Source organism: Dreissena polymorpha, chromosome 13 (assembly GCF_020536995.1).
Source record: "Dreissena polymorpha isolate Duluth1 chromosome 13, UMN_Dpol_1.0, whole genome shotgun sequence".
NCBI classification, from domain to species: domain Eukaryota; kingdom Metazoa; phylum Mollusca; class Bivalvia; order Myida; family Dreissenidae; genus Dreissena; species Dreissena polymorpha.
The window spans coordinates 25565429-25587370 of NC_068367.1; the positions used below are offsets into that span (position 1 = coordinate 25565429).

At 36.9% G+C, this 21942-nt stretch overlaps 1 protein-coding gene across 8 annotated transcripts in view; it reads left to right on the forward strand.

Annotated features, from left to right (window-relative positions):
• The window catches only part of LOC127856446 (tubulin monoglutamylase TTLL4-like), an 87989-nt gene that overhangs the window by 35371 nt on the left and 30676 nt on the right, over positions 1-21942 (forward strand). For all 8 annotated transcript variants that reach the window (XR_008038034.1, XM_052392654.1, XM_052392656.1 and 5 more), the window contains exons 3-14: positions 1140-1356; positions 4673-5855; positions 6811-6938; positions 8535-8756; positions 9049-9236; positions 10484-10678; positions 11683-11765; positions 12130-12258; positions 13143-13265; positions 14125-14223; positions 16773-16907; positions 18295-18435. Coding sequence is in view for 7 of the 8 variants with exons in the window: in XM_052392654.1 (XP_052248614.1) it covers positions 1140-1356; positions 4673-5855; positions 6811-6938; positions 8535-8756; positions 9049-9236; positions 10484-10678; positions 11683-11765; positions 12130-12258; positions 13143-13265; positions 14125-14223; positions 16773-16907; positions 18295-18435 (2843 nt within the window). In the remaining variant the exon portion in view is untranslated. The remainder of the gene's footprint in view (positions 1-1139; positions 1357-4672; positions 5856-6810; positions 6939-8534; positions 8757-9048; positions 9237-10483; positions 10679-11682; positions 11766-12129; positions 12259-13142; positions 13266-14124; positions 14224-16772; positions 16908-18294; positions 18436-21942) is intronic.

Below are 21942 nucleotides of genomic sequence, written 5' to 3' on the forward strand. Positions count from 1 at the left end.
TGAGAGTAGTTGTGATTTTTTTTTACAGAATCATTGATTTATTAATGACACTGTTTGTCTAATTCAGTATTATTAAGTATCATGTTTCTTAATTCTTTACATACAATAAAACATACTTGTTTAAATGATTGTTTTATTGCTTAAACATAATTTCAAACACATCAATAGCGTTCATTCCCTTGGTACATTTCAGAGTTTAATGAAATTTTCATTTACTCAAGTCAAAAACCAATATACTTGTACAATAATAAAATTAGTTTAAAAAAATACTTAATATGCAAAGAAAAGGCATTATTGTACGGTAGTTTTCTTTAATTATAATGTATAGAGCAACTTATAAAGTTTGCAAAACATATATTTCGACGACTCCAATACCATTGTATAAAAAAATGTACATTATGGTATATACATATGTATCAAGCAATTATTTGAAACTACACCTGGCCATGACACAGGTAATACTATGATCCATACATTGTACATCATCTTAAATAGTCATAAAGCAATATTCAAACTTCATTTTTTAGAGCTCAATTGTATTTTATCAACTGATGTATCTTCATTCAACAAGTCTCCAATGATTGATTACTTTTAAAATGCATTGCCAGCTGTGAGTTACATGACATTGTACTGGGGCCGTATTCCAGTAGCTTCTTAGGTTAAAAAATAACTTAAGTTGAAATGTTGCGCAATATTTTTGCTTATCTCCGCCATTTTTTCTTTAAACATAAGATTCACTTAAGTTAAATTCTGGTAGCTTCATAAACTTAATAAATTTCTTTACTCTGTGTATTTTTTCTCCTATATTTAAAATTAAGTTAACTTCCTTTAACTCTTTTTAAAGAGAATAAATAAGCGTCTCATGTTTTGTTTTTTTACATTTCAAATTTAACTTAAGAAATTTATTTAAGAAATTTCTTAACTTAAGTGAAAACTTAAGAAGCTACTGGAATAAGGCCCCAGGTCTTTCTGATAATGAACAGTACCAAAAAATTCAAATTTCAGGGGTTTTCATGCTAATTTTTCCCACTTGTACCGGTACTTTTCCAGATTGGGCAAAAATGTGCAGTTGTTTACTAAGAGCTCTGGAATATTTTAAGGCCCACCTGTTTAACAAAATTTCTCTTGTATTCTTTCAGACCCAGAAGCCCATGCTAAAATACAGCAACAACTCCATCAAGCCCGTCCAGCTGTTCAACCATGCTGACCTAGTTTCCGTGCGAAGCAATGCTGAGGCCGCCCGCAACGCCTACAGCAGTCTGAGCAATGCCTCAGCCAACAGCACCATGCCAACGCCGTTCCGTTCCACCATGAAACCGCCACCTAGTCCCCAGCAACTTCTTAAAGCAGCCACTGGTACTGATTGATAAATTTCACCACCTTTTTATCACATGCTATACCCTGTTTCCCATGTAATACAACCATTACATATTTTTTTTATATAACACATGTGTAATATAACATTTTTAAGCGTTTTCATTGGCTTAGTTTTTGTTTATTGACCAATCGCATTTTGTTATTTTGCTGCAATGCGTCAAATGACGTCACGAAATGTAAATAACATTCGGGATTTATCATTATGTTTGTGTAAATATTTATTTAATTTGCTCATTTAAAAGCATGCGATAAAAAAGATCTGACACTCGTCATATCATACCATATTTGATTAAACTCGTCCAGGAAATTCATTAGTAAGCTTGCCAAAGGCTCGCTTACTAACAAAATTCCTTAACTCGTTTAATAAAATATGGTATGATATGACAACTTGTGCCAGATCCTATATGTATTTTATGGGCAGCCTATATGGAACGACAAAACTGCTTTTTGTTAGGAGAAACTGAGATATGTGTATGGTTAGTCAATCATGATGGGTTAACTTAAATTATGTTTGGTTAAGTTAACATTATGTTGTGTTCATTTGACATTCTGTTGGGTTAAAATGACATGATGTTGGGTTAAGTAAGCATTTTGTTGGGTCAAGGTAACATTATGATAGGTTAAATGAATTTATGATGGGTCAAGTTTGGTTTTTATTTACAACAAAAATAATTGTTTGAAAACCTTCAATTGATGGCAGTCATTTGGGAAAGATAAATGTAATTTTTGACATTGGGAATGGGGCTGAGTAAAGGCCCCAAATTTGCCACATACTCCACTGGGATTGAACCCATGACCCCTCAGTATCAAGGCGTATGCCATATCAATTACAGCACTGGGAGGTCAAGATAGATAGACCCCTCAGTATCAAGGCGTATGCCATATTAATTACAGCACTGGGAGGTCAACATAGATAGACCCCTCAGTATCAAGGCGTATGCCATATCAATTACAGCACTGGGAGGTCAACATAGATAGACCCCTCAGTATCAAGGCGTATGCCATATCAATTACAGCACTGGGAGGTCAACATAGATAGACCCCTCAGTATCAAGGCGTATGCCATATCAATTACAGCACTGGGAGGTCAAGATAGATAGACCCCTCAGTATCAAGGCGTATGCCATATCAATTACAGCACTGGGAGGTCAACATAGATAGACCCCTCAGTATCAAGGCGTATGCCATATCAATTACAGCACTGGGAGGTCAAGATAGATAGACCCCTCAGTATCAAGGCGTATGCCATATCAATTACAGCACTGGGAGGTCAAGATAGATAGACCCCTCTGTATCAAGGCGTATGCCATATCAATTACAGCACTGGGAGGTCAAGATAGATAGACCCCTCAGTATCAAGGCGTATGCCATATCAATTACAGCACTGGGAGGTCAAGATAGATAGACCCCTCAGTATCAAGGCGTATGCCATATCAATTACAGCACTGGGAGGTCAACATAGATAGACCCCTCAGTATCAAGGCGTATGCCATATCAATTACAGCACTGGGAGGTCAACATAGATAGACCCCTCAGTATCAAGGCGTATGCCATATCAATTACAGCACTGGGAGGTCAACATAGATAGACCCCTCAGTATCAAGGCATATGCCATATCAATTACAGCACTGGGAGGTCAAGATAGATAGACCCCTCAGTATCAAGGCATATGCCATATCAATTACAGCACTGGGAGGTCAAGATAGATAGACCCCTCAGTATCAAGGCGTATGCCATATCAATTACAGCACTGGGAGGTCAACATAGATAGACCCCTCAGTATCAAGGCGTATGCCATATCAATTACAGCACTGGGAGGTCAAGATAGATAGACCCCTCAGTATCAAGGCGTATGCCATATCAATTACAGCACTGGGAGGTCAAGATAGATAGACCCCTCAGTATCAAGGCGTATGCCATATCAATTACAGCACTGGGAGGTCAAGATAGATAGACCCCTCAGTATCAAGGCGTATGCCATATCAATTACAGCACTGGGAGGTCAAGATAGATAGACCCCTCAGTATCAAGGCGTATGCCATATCAATTACAGCACTGGGAGGTCAAAATAGATAGACCCCTCAGTATCAAGGCATATGCCATATCAATTACAGCACTGGGAGGTCAAGATAGATAGACCCCTCAGTATCAAGGCATATGCCATATCAATTACAGCACTGGGAGGTCAAGATAGATAGACCCTCTCAATCCATGGAGGAAATCTTTTTGTAGCTCCTGGTTAAATCATCCACTGGTATAATTAATTTTCAGCGCTTTCCTATTATAAAGGCATATTTAGCCACTGCTATTATTCTCCCATTAAAATATGCCACCTTGTTATTTCAGTGGCTTTTTTAACAGATGTTAGACAGGTCCTTGTAATCCAAACATGATAGGGCTTGCAAGCCTAGTCATAAGCATTTGCGCAAATCTGCTGGTGGTCATAATAGATACAGTCGATCTGTTAGTGGCTTTGTTGTTTGACAAATTTTTACGGCCATTTTCATTGTTATGCACACCCCTGCAATCTTGCAGCTTGACTGAATTAAATTTAGCTGTCTTTACTTTTACTTCATAACTTGATTGGCTTTGTTTTTTTATTTGATTGTTTTTGTTGATAACAATTATTTTTGAACCACATAAACAACCAGAAAACTTGAAGTCAAATTTTATTTCTTTCATAAATGATAAAATGGTAAAAATGGTAAAAATGATTGTTAACAATGTGGGGAATCACATGGCCAGATTTGAGAAAAAATGGCCGCAGATGCCTCGATTCGATGGAGAAATTGAGTCTTCAAACAGGTACATCTACCTTATTACTTACTTGCTTTTAATCAGATAACGCCTATCATAGGGCCAGCCGGAAGCGGTTTCAGCGAGTATCAACCGTTTTCCGCTGGTTGGTCTGAGTGTGGGGATAACTCATGGAATATTTGGCGATTTCCTGATGATTTCTCCATCGAATCGAGGCATCGGCGGCCTTTTTTTCTCAAATCTGACCATGTGATTCCCCGCATTTGTTAAAGCCTTTCCAAATATAACAAAAATGTTTGTATGGTTGCGTAGTGGATATGGTGTCGGCCTAGTGAGCGAGAGGTCACGGGTTTGATACTCACTGTGGGAGCATTCTTTAGATCTCGCCTATAGACATCAAGTATTGGTTCTACGCAGGAAACAGACTGGAGAGCGTTTCAGTACGCTATAGGTTTTCCATGCAATCCAGCTTAGATAAAATGGTTTAAACTATTATTAAAACCTTTTGAAATGTAACCAATATCTGATGTTATTTCAGGTACTAACGTTTCGTCCACCTCAAGTGGAAATGCTGCCCCAAAATCTGCCACAACGAAGGGTCACAGCAACCCATATGCCCGCCCGCTGAGTGCCAAAGACATCGCGAGTGACCTTCAATCACAGCAGCAGAAGATCAAGAAGACCAACAGCGTATCTCAGATGCAATCGGGTCCCAACGCCATGTTTAATATCGGACCAGAAGGAACACCAGTATTTGGTTATCCAATGAACGCGTTCATGCGTCCCCAGAGTGCCTTGCGAAAGGAGACTCCTGCACAGACCTCCGGTGCGAAATCTACAACAACGAAAAAAACTAGCGAGGAAACAACAGCATCGAAAACTGGAGCGACGAAATCTACTGCCACCGCGAGTCCTAGAAAAGAAATTCCGCCGACAAAGCTAGAACGGGAAACTGACCTTAGTTTGAACGGTCAGTCAAATAATAAAGAAAATAGTGGACCGAAGAATCAGTTCGGACCGGCGTCAAAAGCAATACCTGCTTCAAGTAGTTCACAGTTGTTAAATCAGAGTGTTAATAGCCCCTCTTCTAGTCCTGTAAAGGTATCTGCAGCCTCACAGACTCAAAATAGCACCCTTGCAAAGAATGTGGACTCAAGCTTGAGCTCGATTCCCTTAACTCAAGAAGTGGGCTCGGAAAATAGTTCAAAGGCTGTTGCGTACGCTAAACCAGTCTCTTCGCTGCCGCGTCCGGGTTCTGCCGTGAAATCTGTTATGCCAGATTCGCAGATGCCAGTTCGGAACCTGAATTACACTCCCACTAAACCGTACCACGAAGTGGCGAATCCAAAACCTGTAATTTCAGCCACAACCAAAACTCAACAGACTAGCGAGACTATAATAACCGTGAAAGCGGAGCCGCCGAAAGGCATAACTTATATGGCTCCCTCTGTAATAAATAAGCCAAATAAGGCAAACAAGGCTGCCTTAAGCCAGAGCAGCGACTCAAGTAGTTCCAAACTGTCCAGTGACAGTTCTTCATCGGGAACAATGTACTATAGCAAGAAGTCGAAAGCAGATATTATGATTCACGAACAACGCCCGCCAGCCATTGGTGCGCCTTCCAAACTCCTTCGAGGAGCTGAAAAGGGGTCGGCCACAAATTTTACGTCTGGGTCAGAATTGGATGAAGCAGCAGATGATGAGTCCGAAATTCCATCAGGGTAAGAAGTGACCGAGTCCTTGCAGTGTCCTTACATTAAAAACTTGATGGTCAGTTTTATGTAATTAATGGACTTGATGGTCAGTTTTACATTCTTTATGCTCTTGATGGTCTGTTTTACATACTTAATAGACGTGATGGTCAGTTTTACATCCTTTCGTATGGACTTGATGGTCAGTTTTGCATACTTCATGCACTTGATGGTCAGTTGTATAGACTTCATGGACTTGATGGTTAGTTGTATAGACTTCATGGACTTGATGGTTAGTTGTATAGACTTCATGGACTTGATGGTCAGTTGTATAGACTTCATGGACTTGATGGTTATTTTCCATACTTTATGTACTTGATGTTTATTTAACATACTTGATGTACTTGATGGTTGTTTTACATACTTTATGGACTTGATGGTGGCTTTTATTTACTTTATGGACTTGGTGGTCCGTTTTACGTAATTTATGGACTTGATGGTCAGTTTTATTTACTTTATTTACTTTGTGGTCTATTTTATGTAATTTTTGGACTTGATGGGCAGTTTCACATACTTAAATGACATGATGGTCCTGGAAAAATGATTTTAATACAAAGACTATAGAAAGAAAATTACAAAAATGCATTTAGAACAAAAATTATGTGCTAGTTATGTGCTAAACAATCACCACCATGATGACCATTCCAAGTTTAACCCTTTACCATTTAGATACGCATTTTCATGCATGTGTAGTCGCTTAGAAAAGTACATTTAATTTTAGACCTTTCAAACTAGTTTCAAGTTTTTAAGGCTTCATTTCCAAACCTTAGATACTGATGAGCAGCAAACAGCATAAAACCTAAACAGACTGCGAGTTACTCCCAGGCTTTTCTGGTTTAATGCTGTTTGCACATAGCCATTTTCACTTTGCTTCAAAGTGGGAAAGGGTTAATGTCTTATTCCGATCAATGATTATATTGTACAGGGAGAGGATGCCAGGTGATGGGGAGGCCAGCCTACTTGGGGATGAAAATGAGGACGAGGACTTCCCAGAAGATTGTGAAGATGACATCGTGGACAATCTAGATGATGACTTCGTTGGAGGATCCGACGGTATGAGTATTATTATTCAAGCTGTTTTTACATAAATCTGATTAGTAGTATTATTTTAGGATCAAGAGATTAAAGTTGAAGGTCACCTGAACATGCAATATTAAAAATATTTCAACAATTGCACACATTTATTAATTGTCTGTAAGTCAGGGGCATACATGTTTCGCAAACTCAAGCTTCTTTTAATAAATCTAATTGTACCTAATTAATGCTCTGTAAGACAGTAGGCTGAATCTAATTGTAATTGTTTATGTTGGATTAGAAAGCAGGCTGAGTTTTTATCATAAAACTTCTTCAGTATATTTTTGTTTTGGACAATATTCTGACTCCACTTTGAGTGTATTTTTTATGCCCCCTTTCGAAGAAAAGGGGGCATATAGTGATCGGACTGTCCGTCTGTCTGTCCGTCCGTCTTTCCGTCACACTTTGCGTTTAGGTTTCGAAAAATGCTCATAACTTCTATGTCCCTTGAGATATAACCTTCATATTTAATATGCATGTGTATATTGACAAGACCTTTCCATACGCACACAATTTTTCACTCCTGTGACCTTTACCTTGAAGTTAGGGTCCGCGTTTAGGTTTCGAAATCTGCGTTTAGGTTTCGAAAAATGCTCATAACTTCTATGTCCCTTGAGATAAAGCCTTCATATTTGGTATGCATGTGTATATGGACAAGGCCTTTCCATACGCACAAAAGTTTTGACCCCTGTGACCTTGACCTTGAACTTGGGGTCCGCGTTTAGGTTTCAAAATCTGCGTTTAGGTTTCGATAAATGCTCGTAAATTCTATGTCCCTTGAGATATAACCTTCATATTTGGTATGCATGTTTATATGGACAAGGCCTTTCCATACGCACACAAATTTGGACCACTGTGACCTTGACCTTGAACTTAGGGTCCGCGTTTAGGTTTCGAAAAATGCTAAAACTTCTATCAAAGCGTTTATAGGGGGCATATGTCATCCTATGGTGACAGCTCTTGTTTCACTTTAAAGATCAATATGAATAAATTCTCACTTTGTTTTGCAGGAAAAAATGTTGAAGCTTTGGTAAAGATATCTCAAATCATTAGCAAAGCTTAATGGCAGCATGTGTTAACTCTTTACCACCCAGATGCACACTTTTACGCAATTGTTATCCCATAAAAATAAATTTAACACCTTTAATACAGTACCTGGTTCAAGTTTTTAAAGTTTTGATTGCCAAACCTAAAATACTGATGAGCAGCAAACAGCATAGGACCTGAACAGACAGCGCACTACTCGCAGTCTGTTCTGGTTTTATGCTAGTTGCATATAGCCATTTTCACTTTCTATGTGAGCATGACAGCTGGGGTAACACTTTCCCACTAAGAGGCAAAGTGAAAATTGCTATGTGCAAACAGCATAAAACCAGAACATGCTGCAAGTAACTCGCAGTCTGTTCAGGTTTTATGCTGTTTACTGCTCATCAGTATCTATGGGTTAGAAATGAAGCCTTTAAAACTTGAATCTAGTAAGAAAGGTCTTTAATGAAATTTAACTTTCTTAGGGACTACAAACACATCAAAATACGTATCTAAGTGTTAAAGGGTTAACAAACACCTGATTTCCAGGCGAGTCCGATGGGTATTCCTTCACTAGCAGTAGCATGTCACGCCCCTCAACCTCGACACAACGCCTAAAGTCACGACCCGTGAGCGCTGTAGAAAGTGAGGTCATCAGCGTCAGTCGATCTCAGACGGCCTCGCCCGATAGAAGCATCAAGCCTCCACTGACCAAGAGTTTGTTTCCAAACATTCCGCCAGTCGTGACTTTCGTTGCTGAGGGCGACAAAGGTATTGCTAGATTAATAAATTATTTATGTAGAATATGTTTATGTGGCTTAATCAGTAGGTCTCTAAAACTTAAATATATCCATGACTTTTGCAGACTGGTTTTCTTATTTGCATTCCTATTGAATGAATTTAGCACAAGCCTAAAATCTCTGTACTGGTAAATTTTAAACCAGTCTTGCTTAGATCCTCATTTTCATATAAGTTTGCTTGAAACATTTTTGTGGTCTTGAGTAATAATATAAGAATTTGAACTTTTTCATGCTAACCGGTTATTTTGATGACTTGATTTCAGTTGAGCAACTACCATGGGAAGTGAGAAAATACCTTAAATGGCGTATAACCTCCATAACTCCGAACGTTGTGAAACACTGCCTGGCGCGATCAGGATTTCGGATCACGAAACGCAACCATGACTGGCTGGGCTGCTGGGGAAAGCACATGAAATCTCAAGGATTCAAGGCTTTAAGAGAGTATCAGAAGGTTGGTGTTTTTTTTACTATTCTCGAAATGGGGCCGTGGGGCTTTGGATTGTCAAAAATCACTTCACTTTGACTAAAATTGTGTAGTCCATCCCAGGGATCTTTTTTTTTCGGTTTTGTCAGTCCTAGACCGATTGGGGTCATGAAAGACCGATTGAAAATCCTTAACAGTCTGTTTGCTATAAAAATTCCCATGTCATAAAATAGATTACACAGTGTACATGTACATGCTAACACACCCTAGTGACATTCTTATCTCGATTAGATGTGATAAACCATTCGCTGCAGTCTCTGAACCGGTCAGGACGGGTTTATTGCATGTCAGACCAAGAATCAAAAACTTGTGAACAGCGTATTAAAGACGCATCTGAAAAGACGCGTCTGAATGCACGCGCTGTAACTAAACAAAACATGCCGATACATTTTCCACCAGCGTAATAATCCGGTAAAATAATATGATGAAAGTCGCGGATCTGATCGACAGAACAGCCGAAAGTTATTTTTATGGGCGGAACTTCACATACAATAGTACACAAGAAAAATAATATACATTGAATAAATCTTTAGTGAAACCTTGTTAGAATCGAAATAATTCGTGTATTTTATACTTTGTTGTTGAATAACTCACAACTGGAAAATTAGATGCGTGGTTTCAAATGCTTCGCTTTGTGATTAAATCCCTACGCATCTAAACTATCGGCCGTGGGTTATTTGACAACAAATTATTTCTTAATTATTTGGTTTGTTGTTGTCAGTAGCGATCCTACGCACAGACATTTGTTTGGTTCAGTGCATGTTTGTAAGCTATTATCGAATCGACAACAATTTAAAACATCGGTATAGACTTACACAGATTAATAATATTGACAACGATGAAAAAAGTCTGATAAAGCAGCACACCAACAACAATGAAATACCAAATGATAAAACCAGTCGAGAAAACTCGTTCCGTTTAAAAAAATGCCTAAGGGAATTTTACTTGTACATGTATATACCACCTTCATGAATGGCAAAATCAATGGTATATATATATTAAGGTAATTTGTCATGATTTTGGATATACATTTTTGGATACTTTTCCCCATTTATATCCGGACCGATTGATGTTGCGGGAAAATATGATCCCTGGTCCATCCCTCCACCTGTCACAAACAAAATTATGTGGGGAGGAATATCAATTCAACAAATTTGCTTGTTAATCTAGTATTTGCTTTTAAACGTTTTACCGTATTGCCTCTTTTTTTTTAGCTGAACCATTACCCAGGTTCATTCCAAATTGGTCGCAAAGATAGACTGTGGCGTAACCTCTCAAAGATGCAGGTCCACTTCGGGAAGAAGGAGTTTGGGTTTTTCCCGCAGACCTACTGCCTTCCATATGACTCAAAGCTCCTGAAACGAGCCTTTGAAGACGGAAGTACAAAGCAGAAATGGATAGTCAAACCAGTACGTTCCTATGGATTTGGCCACTCAAAATATTTTGCAAACATTGCATACTTATGATAAAACTTAAGTAATTTTTCTTCTGAAGTACAAAGCAAAAATGGATAGTCAAGCCAGTATGTTCCTATAGATTAGGCCACTACCAATGTTTTGCAAATTGTCACATACTTCTGATAAAACTTCTGTAATTTGTGTTCTGGGGTCGTACTCCAGAAGCATCTTAAGTCAAATTTTATTCTTATCCTTAAATTGGGAAATTTTCTAAAGTGTTTCATATTGCAATATATTTGCATCAAGATATACATTTAAATAACATCATTATGCCAATGTTATTTTAGGAATACCAAAAAAAAAAGAGTTTTCTTTTTAAGTAAAGAAATACAAGACATTGTAATTTTGAACTTAAGTGAAATTATTTAAGAAATAACTTAAGATGTTTCTGGAATACCACCCCTGAAGTACAAAGAAGAAATGGATAGTCAAAACAGTACGACATACACAGAATTCTATGCTTCTATGATTCTCATTAGATCATCCATTCCCATAAATATGGCCTCCACCCTTTCCTATAGACTTATCCATTCTTATAGATTTGACCATCCTCATTCCCTTTAGGTTCAACCTTTTCTATAGATTCAGCCACCCAGAATATTTTGCAAATGTTCGCATGTTTATACTCTCCGATCATAAACATAAGAGTTTAACATACCAACATGTTCGTTAGGCTTTGTAGATTGCGAAATGAAAAATTGTTAGGTTCAAAAGTGCTTGGTGGCTTAGAAATCTGAGAAGGCTCCAAAATTAAGACAAACAAATATATATATATATAATGCAAAATTACTTGTAATCAGTGGCTGTTTTCTATTTGTACCTGTTTAAACTGTCATAAATGTGAGTTTTAGCATTGAAATTGTGACGGAATGTAAGATTTTATAAATTAAGAGTTATTATATTTAATTTTTTTCATGAACAGTTTGCAATGTGACAAAATTTGTTCTTTTTCATAGCCAGCTTCTGCTCGAGGTATCGGAATCAAGGTTATCAGCAAACTAACCCAAGTACCAAAGAAACGGCCGGTGATAGTTCAAAGGTATGAGTCTGGTTATGAGAAAACAGGGCTTAATGCATGTGCATAAAGTGTCATCCCAGATTAGCCTGTCCACTGTGGTGCAGTCAGCGCAGGCTTATGAGGAACAACGGTGTAAACTTTTATTAAGTTTTGTGTTAAAGGCAGTCTCTTCTTAAGGAAAATCCAGTTAAGGGGAAAATTGCAGACTGCACAGGCTAATCTGGGATGACACTATACTAAAATGCATGAAGCCCAGTTTTCCTAGGACAAGTATTGCTTTCCTATTGTGTGCAGATTGTAGTCTAAGGAGTGTTACTGTTAATGTTTTTAAAAATTGATTTTTAAAAATTATTTATCAATTTATAATTATTTTGTATGATTTCAGGTATCTTGCCCGTCCCTACCTTATCAACGATAGCAAGTTTGACATGAGAGTCTATGTGTATGTCAGCTCGTTCGATCCGCTACGGCTCTACGTGTTTGAAGACGGACTTGCAAGATTTGCCTCAATGAAGTATGCTTAAATAATTAAAAAGAACATAAACTTTCGTACATAAAGTTGACAGAAACTGAATCCCCAACTATAGCTACAACAAACTGAATCCCCAACTATAGTTACAACAAACTGAACAGCCAACTATAGTTACAACAAACCGAACAGCCAACTATAGTTACAACAAACTGAACAGCCAACTATAGTTACAACAAACTGAACAGCCAACTATAGTTACAACAAACTGAATCCCCAACTATAGTTACAACAAACTGAATCCCCAACTATAGTTACAACAAACTGAATCCCCAACTATAGTTACAACAAACTGAATCCCCAACTATAGTTACAACAAACTGAACAGCCAACTATAGTTACAACAAACTGAATCCCCAACTATAGTTACAACAAACTGAATCCCCAACTATAGTTACAACAAACTGAATCCCCAACTATAGTTACAACAAACTGAATCCCCAACTATAGTTACAACAAACTGAATCCCCAACTATAGTTACAACAAACTGAATCCCCAACTATAGTTACAACAAACTGAACAGCCAACTTAAGTATTAAGTGTATGTGCATAAAGTGTTGTCCCAGATAAGGTTGTGCAGTCTGCACAGGCTAATTACCAGATAAGGTTGTGCAGTCTGCACAGGCTAATTACCAGATAAGGTTGTGCAGTCTGCACAGGCTAATTAGGTACAACACTTTCCACTTTTATGGATTTTTTGTTAAAAAGAAGTCTCTTCTTAGTGAATATCAGGTTTAGGAGGAAAGTGTAGTCCCTGATAAGCCTGTGCACACTGCGTTGGCTAATCTTGGATGTCACTTGAGGCACATGCAGTAAGCCCCGTTGTCCCAGAAAATGGCTAATCAAGTTGAACATTTTTTCCTTCCAGGTATTCCAGTTCCATGAAACATCTCGCAAACAAGTTCATGCACCTGACAAACTACTCGGTGAACAAAAGAAATGCTGACTACCAGGCCAATGCAGACGATACTGTGTGTCAAGGGCACAAGTGGTAAGTGTCAAGGGCACAAGTGGTAAGTGTCAAGGTCACAAGTGATAAGTGTCAAGATCACAATTGTAAGTTTCAAGGTCACAAGTGGTAGTTTTTAAGTCACAAATGATTTGTGTCAAGGTCTCAAAATGTAAGTTTCAAGGTCAATGTTACAAGTGGTAAGTGTCAAGGTCGCAAACGGTAAGTTTCAAGGTCTCAAGTGATAAGTGTCAAGGTCACAAGTGATAGGTGTCAAGATCACAAGTTGTAAGTGTCAAGGTCACAAGTGGTAAGTGTCAAGATCACAAATGGTAATTTTCAAGGTCACGAGTGATAAGTTGCAAGATAACAATTGGTAAATTTTAAGGTCACAAGTGGTAAGTGTCAAGGTCACGAGTGGTATATGTCAAAGTCACAAATGGGTAGTTTCAAGGTCACAAGTGATAAGTGTCAAGGTCACAAGTGATAACTGTCAAGATCACAAGTTGTTAGTGTCAAGGTCACTAGTGGTAATGTTCAAGGTCACAAGTGATAAGTTTCAAGATCACAAATGCTAAGTGTCAAGGTCATAACTGGTAAGTGTCAAGGTCACTATTGGTAACTGTCATGGAGCAAATAGTCAAGGTCACAAGTGGTATGTGTCAACGTCACAAATTTTAAGAGTCAAGGTCACAAGTGGCAAGTGGTTGTGATTGTAGAGGAATGAAAATCAATCACACTCTGTGGTAAAACACTTGAAAATCCGGGTAGTCTCTAGAACGTGGAATCTCCTGTATCATGCATTATCACCTCTATTTTAACTAACCATTCTTCATGGGATGATGGCTATAAGGTAGAGAATCCAATATTTCTTAATGATTTCTTTTTAATTGAATGACAGGAGTCTGAAGGCGTTGTGGAACTACATGAAGCGGCAGGGAATCAATACGAATGCTATCTGGGAGAGCATGAAGGACCTCATTATCAAGACCATTATCTGGTATGAACAGCATTTGTAAGGCCATTATCTGGTATAACCAACATTTGTTAGGCCATTATCTGGTATGAACAACATTTGTAAAGCCATTATCTGGTATAAACAATATTTGTAAGGCCATTATCTGGTATGAACAACATCTGTATGGCCATTATCTGGTATGAACAACATTTGTAAGGCCATTATCTGGTATGAACAACATTTGTAAGGCCATAATCTGGTATGAACAACATTTGTAAGGCCATTATCTGGTATGAACAACATTTGTAAGGCCATTATCTCATATGAACAACATTTGTAAGGTTATTATCTGGTATGAACAACATTTGTAAGGCCATTATCTGGTATGAACAACATTTGTAAGGCCATTATCTAGTATAAACAATATTTGTAAGGCCATTATCTGGTATAAACAATATTTGTAAGACCTTCATTTGGTACCAAGGCCTTTATCTGGTATAAACAACATTTGTAAGACCTTCGTTTGGAACCAAGGCCATTAGATGGTATAAACAACATTTGTAAAACCTTCATTTGGTACCAAGGCCTTTAGTTGGTATAAACAACATTTGTAGGACCTTCATTTGGAACCAAGGCCATTAGATGGTATAAACAACATTTGTAAAACGTTCATTTGGTACCAAGGTCTTTTTCTGGTATAAACAACATTTGTAAGACCTTCATTTGGAACCAAGGCCTTTAGTTGGTATAAACAACATTTGTAAGATCTTCACTTGGTACAAATGCCTTTAGTTGGTGTAATTCATTTGTAAAACAATAGTCTGGTACCAATATAGTTATATCAAGACCATTTTGTGGTACGAGCAACATTTTTTAAAGTGGACACTTAGAACACAAGTTGGACTTTATTAACATTTATCAAGACGTTTTCTCGTTGTTTGCATTTTGGTAATGAAAATACTATACATTGTGTTGCAAGGCTGGAAAACTTCTTTGTGCATCATGTATATATTTTTTCAGATGTTAATTCAGATGATAGGAGAATGGTTAGTGAGTTGTAATGTAGCACTTTTGTATTCAGTGTAATCATCATCATGGTGTTGTTTGTATTCAGGTGCCAACAGGGAAAGTACCAATGCTAACTTCACAATAAAATTTAAAAAAATGTATTTAAGTCTCCTTGTTTTTTCAGATGTGTTCTTTTTGTAAAGAAACTTTTTTGCAAACATTGAAATTTGACATTTGTTCAAATGCAAAATAAAAAACAACAACATTTACACAAGTACTATGACAATTATTGTTTTTTGTAATCACAAATTTCCTTAAAAATAGACTGAACTAGTGAAAAAAAGATACTTTCGAACTTTGCGATTTGCTTTTTAATCACATATAACCACTCTCCTGTGTAAAGCTTCAATTAGAATTTAATTAAAATAGTCTCTATATAGATATTATTTTGAGTAAATTTCAGTGCATTTTAAATAATAGAAAAAAATAAATATTTTAAGACACACAATATGTCCCCAGCGTACTTTTTGTTTTAGTAGTTGTAACAAACATGTATTTCATTTCACATGTGCATGTTGTTTCTACACCGATAATATTTGTCAATTAATCTTGTTGTGTCGTTGTCACCAGGTGTATGTCCTATATCAAACATAAATATACCCACCGTTATAATGTCATTTAAACATTGTACTTATTTGCTACTAATGTACATTAAGGTCCTATTGGCCACCGTGTATTGGTCCATTAAAATCAAATGATATTTTTGGCTAATACCTGGGCAGCTGAAGTTTATCGGACTTACTTTAGCTCTAAAATTTAATGTTTTTCCGGGAAAGGTCACCGCTGCATGTCCATCGATACATGCAGACAGATTTGTTAACCCTTTGCCACTTAGATATGTATTTTCACGCATTTGTAGTCCCTTAAAAAGTTAAATTTAACTAAAGACCTTTCTTACTTGATTCAAGTTTTAAAGGCTTCATTTCAAACCTTTACATGTAGATACTGATGAGCAGCAAACAGCATAAAACCTGAACAGACTGCAAGTTACTCGCATGCTGTTCTGGTTTTATGCTGTTTGCTCACAGCCATATTCACTTTGCCTCTGAGTGGTATTCTACCACGGCACGTGACTTGTTTTCTATATACAAAGAAGGAAAAATACTGTTGGTTATTACCCCAATATACCAACGGTTGTTCAAAGTGACGTCACTTTGATTGTCCGCGCACTGTTTATGAATGAAGACGACGTCAATTGATTTTAATTGTTGTGGTGACGTCACATTTTCGCGGAAAAATGGAGGACGTTCGGTTAATATAATTCTCATTTATAACCTTTAAATCGCAGATAACTTCTTAATGAAATCGTGTTAGAATGGAAATAATCGACGGGTAAACGTTGGTTATTGCGGTAATAACCAACAGTATGTTGTTCCGATGCTTGTTATCAAACCACTCGGGCTACACCCTCGTGGTTTAATTCCTACACATCGGAACTCCATACCATTGGTTATTACCGCAATAACCAACGGTTACCCGTCGATTATTTCTTAAATAAACTATGAAACACACACATTTTACAGCGCTGACGGCCCAGTGAACAGCTTGGTTAAAGCGAACTGCAAGAGTCGCTACTGCGTTCATGAGTTGTTTGGCTTTGACATTCTACTGGATGAGAGCTTAAAGCCGTGGGTCCTAGAAGTCAACATCTCACCTAGGTCTGTCCGTTAAATAGGAATTTATAAAGTAACTGAGGTTTATGGCAATAATTGAGCCTCCCTCAAGGAAAATGGGATTTCATACATGTCGGTAAAGTGTCGTCCCAGATTAATTTTCGCACAGGCTAATTTTTGCACAGGCTAATTTTCCCTAAGAAAATGCTTCCTTGAAATGAAAAATACCTTAAAAGCTGAAAGAGTTGTTCCTGATTAGCCTGTGCAGGCTGCACTGGCTTATCTTCCCTGGTTAGCCTGTGCAGACTGCGCGGGCTTATTTCCCAGAGTGAGGTTCAATTATATCCTTATTATAACTACCAGAATTTTACTTATTTAAACTTTTTAGCTTATCAGATTTACCTCTTCCAATGCCAAGTTTATTTTAAATGGTTTGAAGTTATTTTAATAAATAAGCCATAGGCGGAGGGATGTTGTTTTGGCGTTGTTCGTCTTTCCATCCTTCCGTCCGTCCGGCACTTTTATGTCCCGAGCCATATCTTGAAAGTGCTTTGGCGGATTTCGTTGAAACTTGGTATGAGTATATATATATATATGGATAAGAGGATGATGCACTCTAAATGGCATTGTACACCATCTGTTAAAAATGGAGTTATGGCCCTTTGTATCTTGAAAAAATGCTTTTTTGTGTGTCTGGAGCCATATCTTTGAGGAGCTTTGGCGGATTTCATTGAAACTTGGTATGATTATGTATATGGATAAGAGGATGATGCACGCCAACATATAAATTGCATCGTACACCATCGGATAATAATGGAGTTATGGCCCTTTGTATCTTGAAAAAAATGCTTTTTTGTTTGTCCGGAGCCATATCTTGGAAGTGCTTTTGCGGATTTCATTGAAACTTGGTATGAGTATATATACATGGATAAGAGGATGATGCACGTTGGCGTTGTCCATCTGTCCAGAAAACTTTTGTGTCCAGAAGTATATTGGCGGGGGATATCAATTCAACGAATTTGCTTGTTGACCCTTTTAGTGGGGGCGGGATATATTACTCCTCTTTAGCGCTTCCTAAATTACAAATCAGTTTAATAATATCAGATTATTTTGCTTGTTGAGTCAAAGTTACAGTTTTGTTTTTCTTAATCACACTAATGGTGCTTTTAGATTTTATTATCCCCCAAAAAAATATTTGTGGTTTTCTCTCCGCAGTTTGCATTCAAACTACCAGCTATGTTTAGTTGTGTTTTTCCCGCTAACGGCACTTTCAGATTTAATGATCCAAAGCATTTATTATTTGTGTTTATTTCCACAGTTTGCATTTGAAATCTCAATTATACATAAAATATTTTGATTGCAATAGTCACACTAATGTTGCTTTCAGATTTAATGATTAAAAATCGTATTAATCATTGCGTTTTTTTTTCAGTTTGCATTCAAACTCGCAGCTGGACGTGAACATCAAGGGTCAGATGATCAAAGACCTCATGAACATCTCTGGAATGCGAGTGCCCGACAAGCACGACGTCGTGCCGCATGCACCTCAGACCAGCGGCCCTCCAGATCTCAGGTGAGTTGACCTTCGACCTCTTGCAAATGATTTGGCCTTTGACCTCATGCAAATGAGTTGACCATTTATCTCTTGCGAATGAGTTGACTTTTGACCCCATGCAAATGACTTGACCTTTTTAATCTAATGCTACTGAGTTGACCTTTGAACATATGCGAATGACTTTACTTTTGATCTCATGCAAATAAGTTGATTTTTTTCTCATGTCAATTAGATGACCTTTTATTTCATGTCAATTTTGTTACTTTAGACCTCCTGCCAATAAGTTTATCATATACCTCATGTTCTCTAGTTTACATTTGACCTCATGGCAATGGTTTGACCTTTGACCTCATGCCAATTAGTTGACCTTATTCCAATCAGTTTACATTTAACCTCATGGTAATCAGTAAGCATTTGACCTCATGGCTTTCGGTTGACCTTGGACTTGATAATAATTAGGAGAATTTTAAACTCATGTCACATGCACAGCTTTATGTAGTATTTACCTTTGACATCTGATTGTTACACTACCTGATCTGAGGCTTTGTTGACCTTTGACCTCATGACAATAAATTTATGACTTTAAACTGTGCTGTACAATTGAGAACAAAGAACCATCTTTAAAAAAATGATTTTGCTATGCATGCTATTAGTATGAATCTTGAAGCATTTTTTACTTTGAATAATTAACTACATAAATCAATAATACTATCTTTCAATAATCATCTTTTTGAAAGAGGTTCATTTTGTGTCAGTCAAGAGGTGTGAGTTCAGTATTCACTCAAGGTATCTGAAACAGTTAATATTTAATGGTGAAACTGGAAAAAGATAAAAAGTATAAACGTCTTTTTGTTTCTTCATAGATTAAATTTTTCCGTTATTTAATATTGTTTTGATTTCGTTTTTTCCAGTTAGCTCTTAAAAACAGTTTTCTGTCCTGCCTACATGTAATCATGGCAAAAGATCTTATCGGTTACACTGCTATATATTTGGACTACAAAACCCTTGAAAACATCCTGCATTTTCAAACAATAACTATATGGTATTGTATTTCCTATATATTGTGGGTAATTCGACCTCACCTGACATTTTAAATGTGTAAATCTTATCTAAAACACAGTGTTGACAAAAACTATTCAATTGCCATTACCCATAGTCATCAAATTATAATTGTTATGAGACAGATACCGGGTTACAAATGAGATGTTGTGAGATTATCGGATAATATCACAAATGCTCCATTTGTTTCTGTGTTAAATAGACAGGTTTAAATGGGTATAGAGGTCTGTATGTAAATTGCTGATTAGTCAGAAAAAAAACATGTGCTCTTTACTGGACAGCTTGGGTGGTACACTAACCTAACTTACTTAATGGCTTAGATGTGATCACAAATTGGTTGGTGTTGTAATTCCCTGCGAAAGGCGGAGGGGTATAAAATTGCATTGTCCGTCAGTCTGTCCGTTGGTCACAAAACTTGTACCGTATATCAAGGGATATGCACCCATTCATTAAAAAATTTTATTTGGCAGGGGATATCATTTCAACAAATTTGCTTGTTTACTTTCGGATTTCATGGAAGTATTTTGTTACACCTAAACCTAAGGCTTATCAAGAAATTGAGACCATATCCTGGGTAAAGCTAGTACTTGTTGTATTTGAGAAAATCTTGAGAATTCTCACTAAGGGGGGATCAAAACCACAGTCTCCAGATTGCTAAGGGGACACTATATCCACTATGCCAATTCTCTATAATTAACAATGCATATGAACAGGGCCTTAGTTTCTTGATTTTGGGAAAGGGCCTGGCCTTCCATTTTTGGGAACAAATAATCGACAAAACTGAGAAAGTGGAAATTTTTCCAAAAGTAAGCTTGAAAATTGGGGAATATTGCATCATTTTAAAGAAATTCTTTTTGGGAAAGTGGCCTTTCTCTGTGGGGAAGTGGCCTTTATAAGTCCCTTGCTAAAGAAGAAAAAAACTGATATTAAATATGGCAAGTTTATATCTTGCAGGTGTTGCAAACCCTCCCTGGCATTATATTATCTGTGTATGAGAAAAAATGTAGCAATCTAAATTTGAGTTCAGGTTTTTTAAAGATTGAGCAAATTAAATGCTATTGAATCTTTACTGCAGAGTGCACATCAATTTAAATCAGTAATTTCTTTCTATTGAATTCAGTGTGTTGGAAATGTTAGATCAGATACACTTCAGGGCAAAATCCACTTTGGCTACATTTTCTATGATCATTTTTTTACCATTTGAATGTGGGCCATAAAGTTGGCCATTGGTATAATTGTAGTTATTAAGTCGCTAGATAGTAATTGCTGATAATCTCAGGTGATCTGACAAGAAAGCATGTCATGCATTTAGTTCCTTTGAACACAAAAGATAAGACGATAATCAGCTATAATAGGTGCATTATTTTAATGCATGTCAGGTTACACGAGTCAAGTCATTTTTGCAGTTTTAAAGAAACTTGATTACTGTTTGATTTTTTTTAGAGTGACATATTTTATAATGCTGCTATTTAGAAAAACACTTTTAGTTCACCATAATGGTTTCAAAAATCAATTGCACATTAATAAGACATTTTTATTCACCACTGTACCATAGGCAGTTCTGTAAAAAACAAAACTGGCAGTAGTTTTGGGCAGTAATAACATTCAGTGCATTAGGTAGAGGTGTAAATAATTTTGGGTAACATACAGTAATTACTCTTAACTTACAGAAACTCTTATTAAATTTTTGGACACCCTCTTATTAGCAAAATTTATTTTTGGGACTGCCAATTTTTCAGACACCCAGATTTTTTCAAATGTTTAATGACATAACTTTTTCGGACTCTTGAATTAAAAAAAAACAACCTATTTGCCTTAATCCGGATACACATCACACATGATATAACCAGGTTTTTTTCTGCTATTTATAACATGTTGTACAACGGACCCAATCCCTAAGCAAATGGACATGATCTCAAACTGAAATTGCAAAAATAACATATACCTATATTTTATATGATTTTGTCCTGATATGTCAATATTTGTTGATAAAAAAATCCCAATTTGTTCCATTTTGTCCATTTGTCCAAAATTCTCATTTGCCATTTAATTGAATTAAAAAAAAATCCCCAAAATGGCTATACAGGCCGACATTATTTTGACAGCAGGAACAATGGTTCCTAGTTATTTTGACAACGCAGACATTTTGTTCCTTCATTATTTTGACAGCCATGACATTTGTTCTTACATACCTACGTTATTTTGACAGTCCAGACATTGGTTCCTACATTATATTGCCTTTAGAAATAATTTGTCCGTTGAACATTAAAAATTGCATGCATTCTCATTATCATATGAATCTGTGCCAGTGCAATTTTTAGTATTCAAGGTTAAACAAAGTTTTAAGAAATTACCTGTTATTTATGGCGTTGAATGACGTTTGTCACTTCTGTAACAAGTTCTCTTGTGTTAGGTTATCATAAACACAATCTAAGTCCATTTTGTGTATCAATTTATTATTCTAGA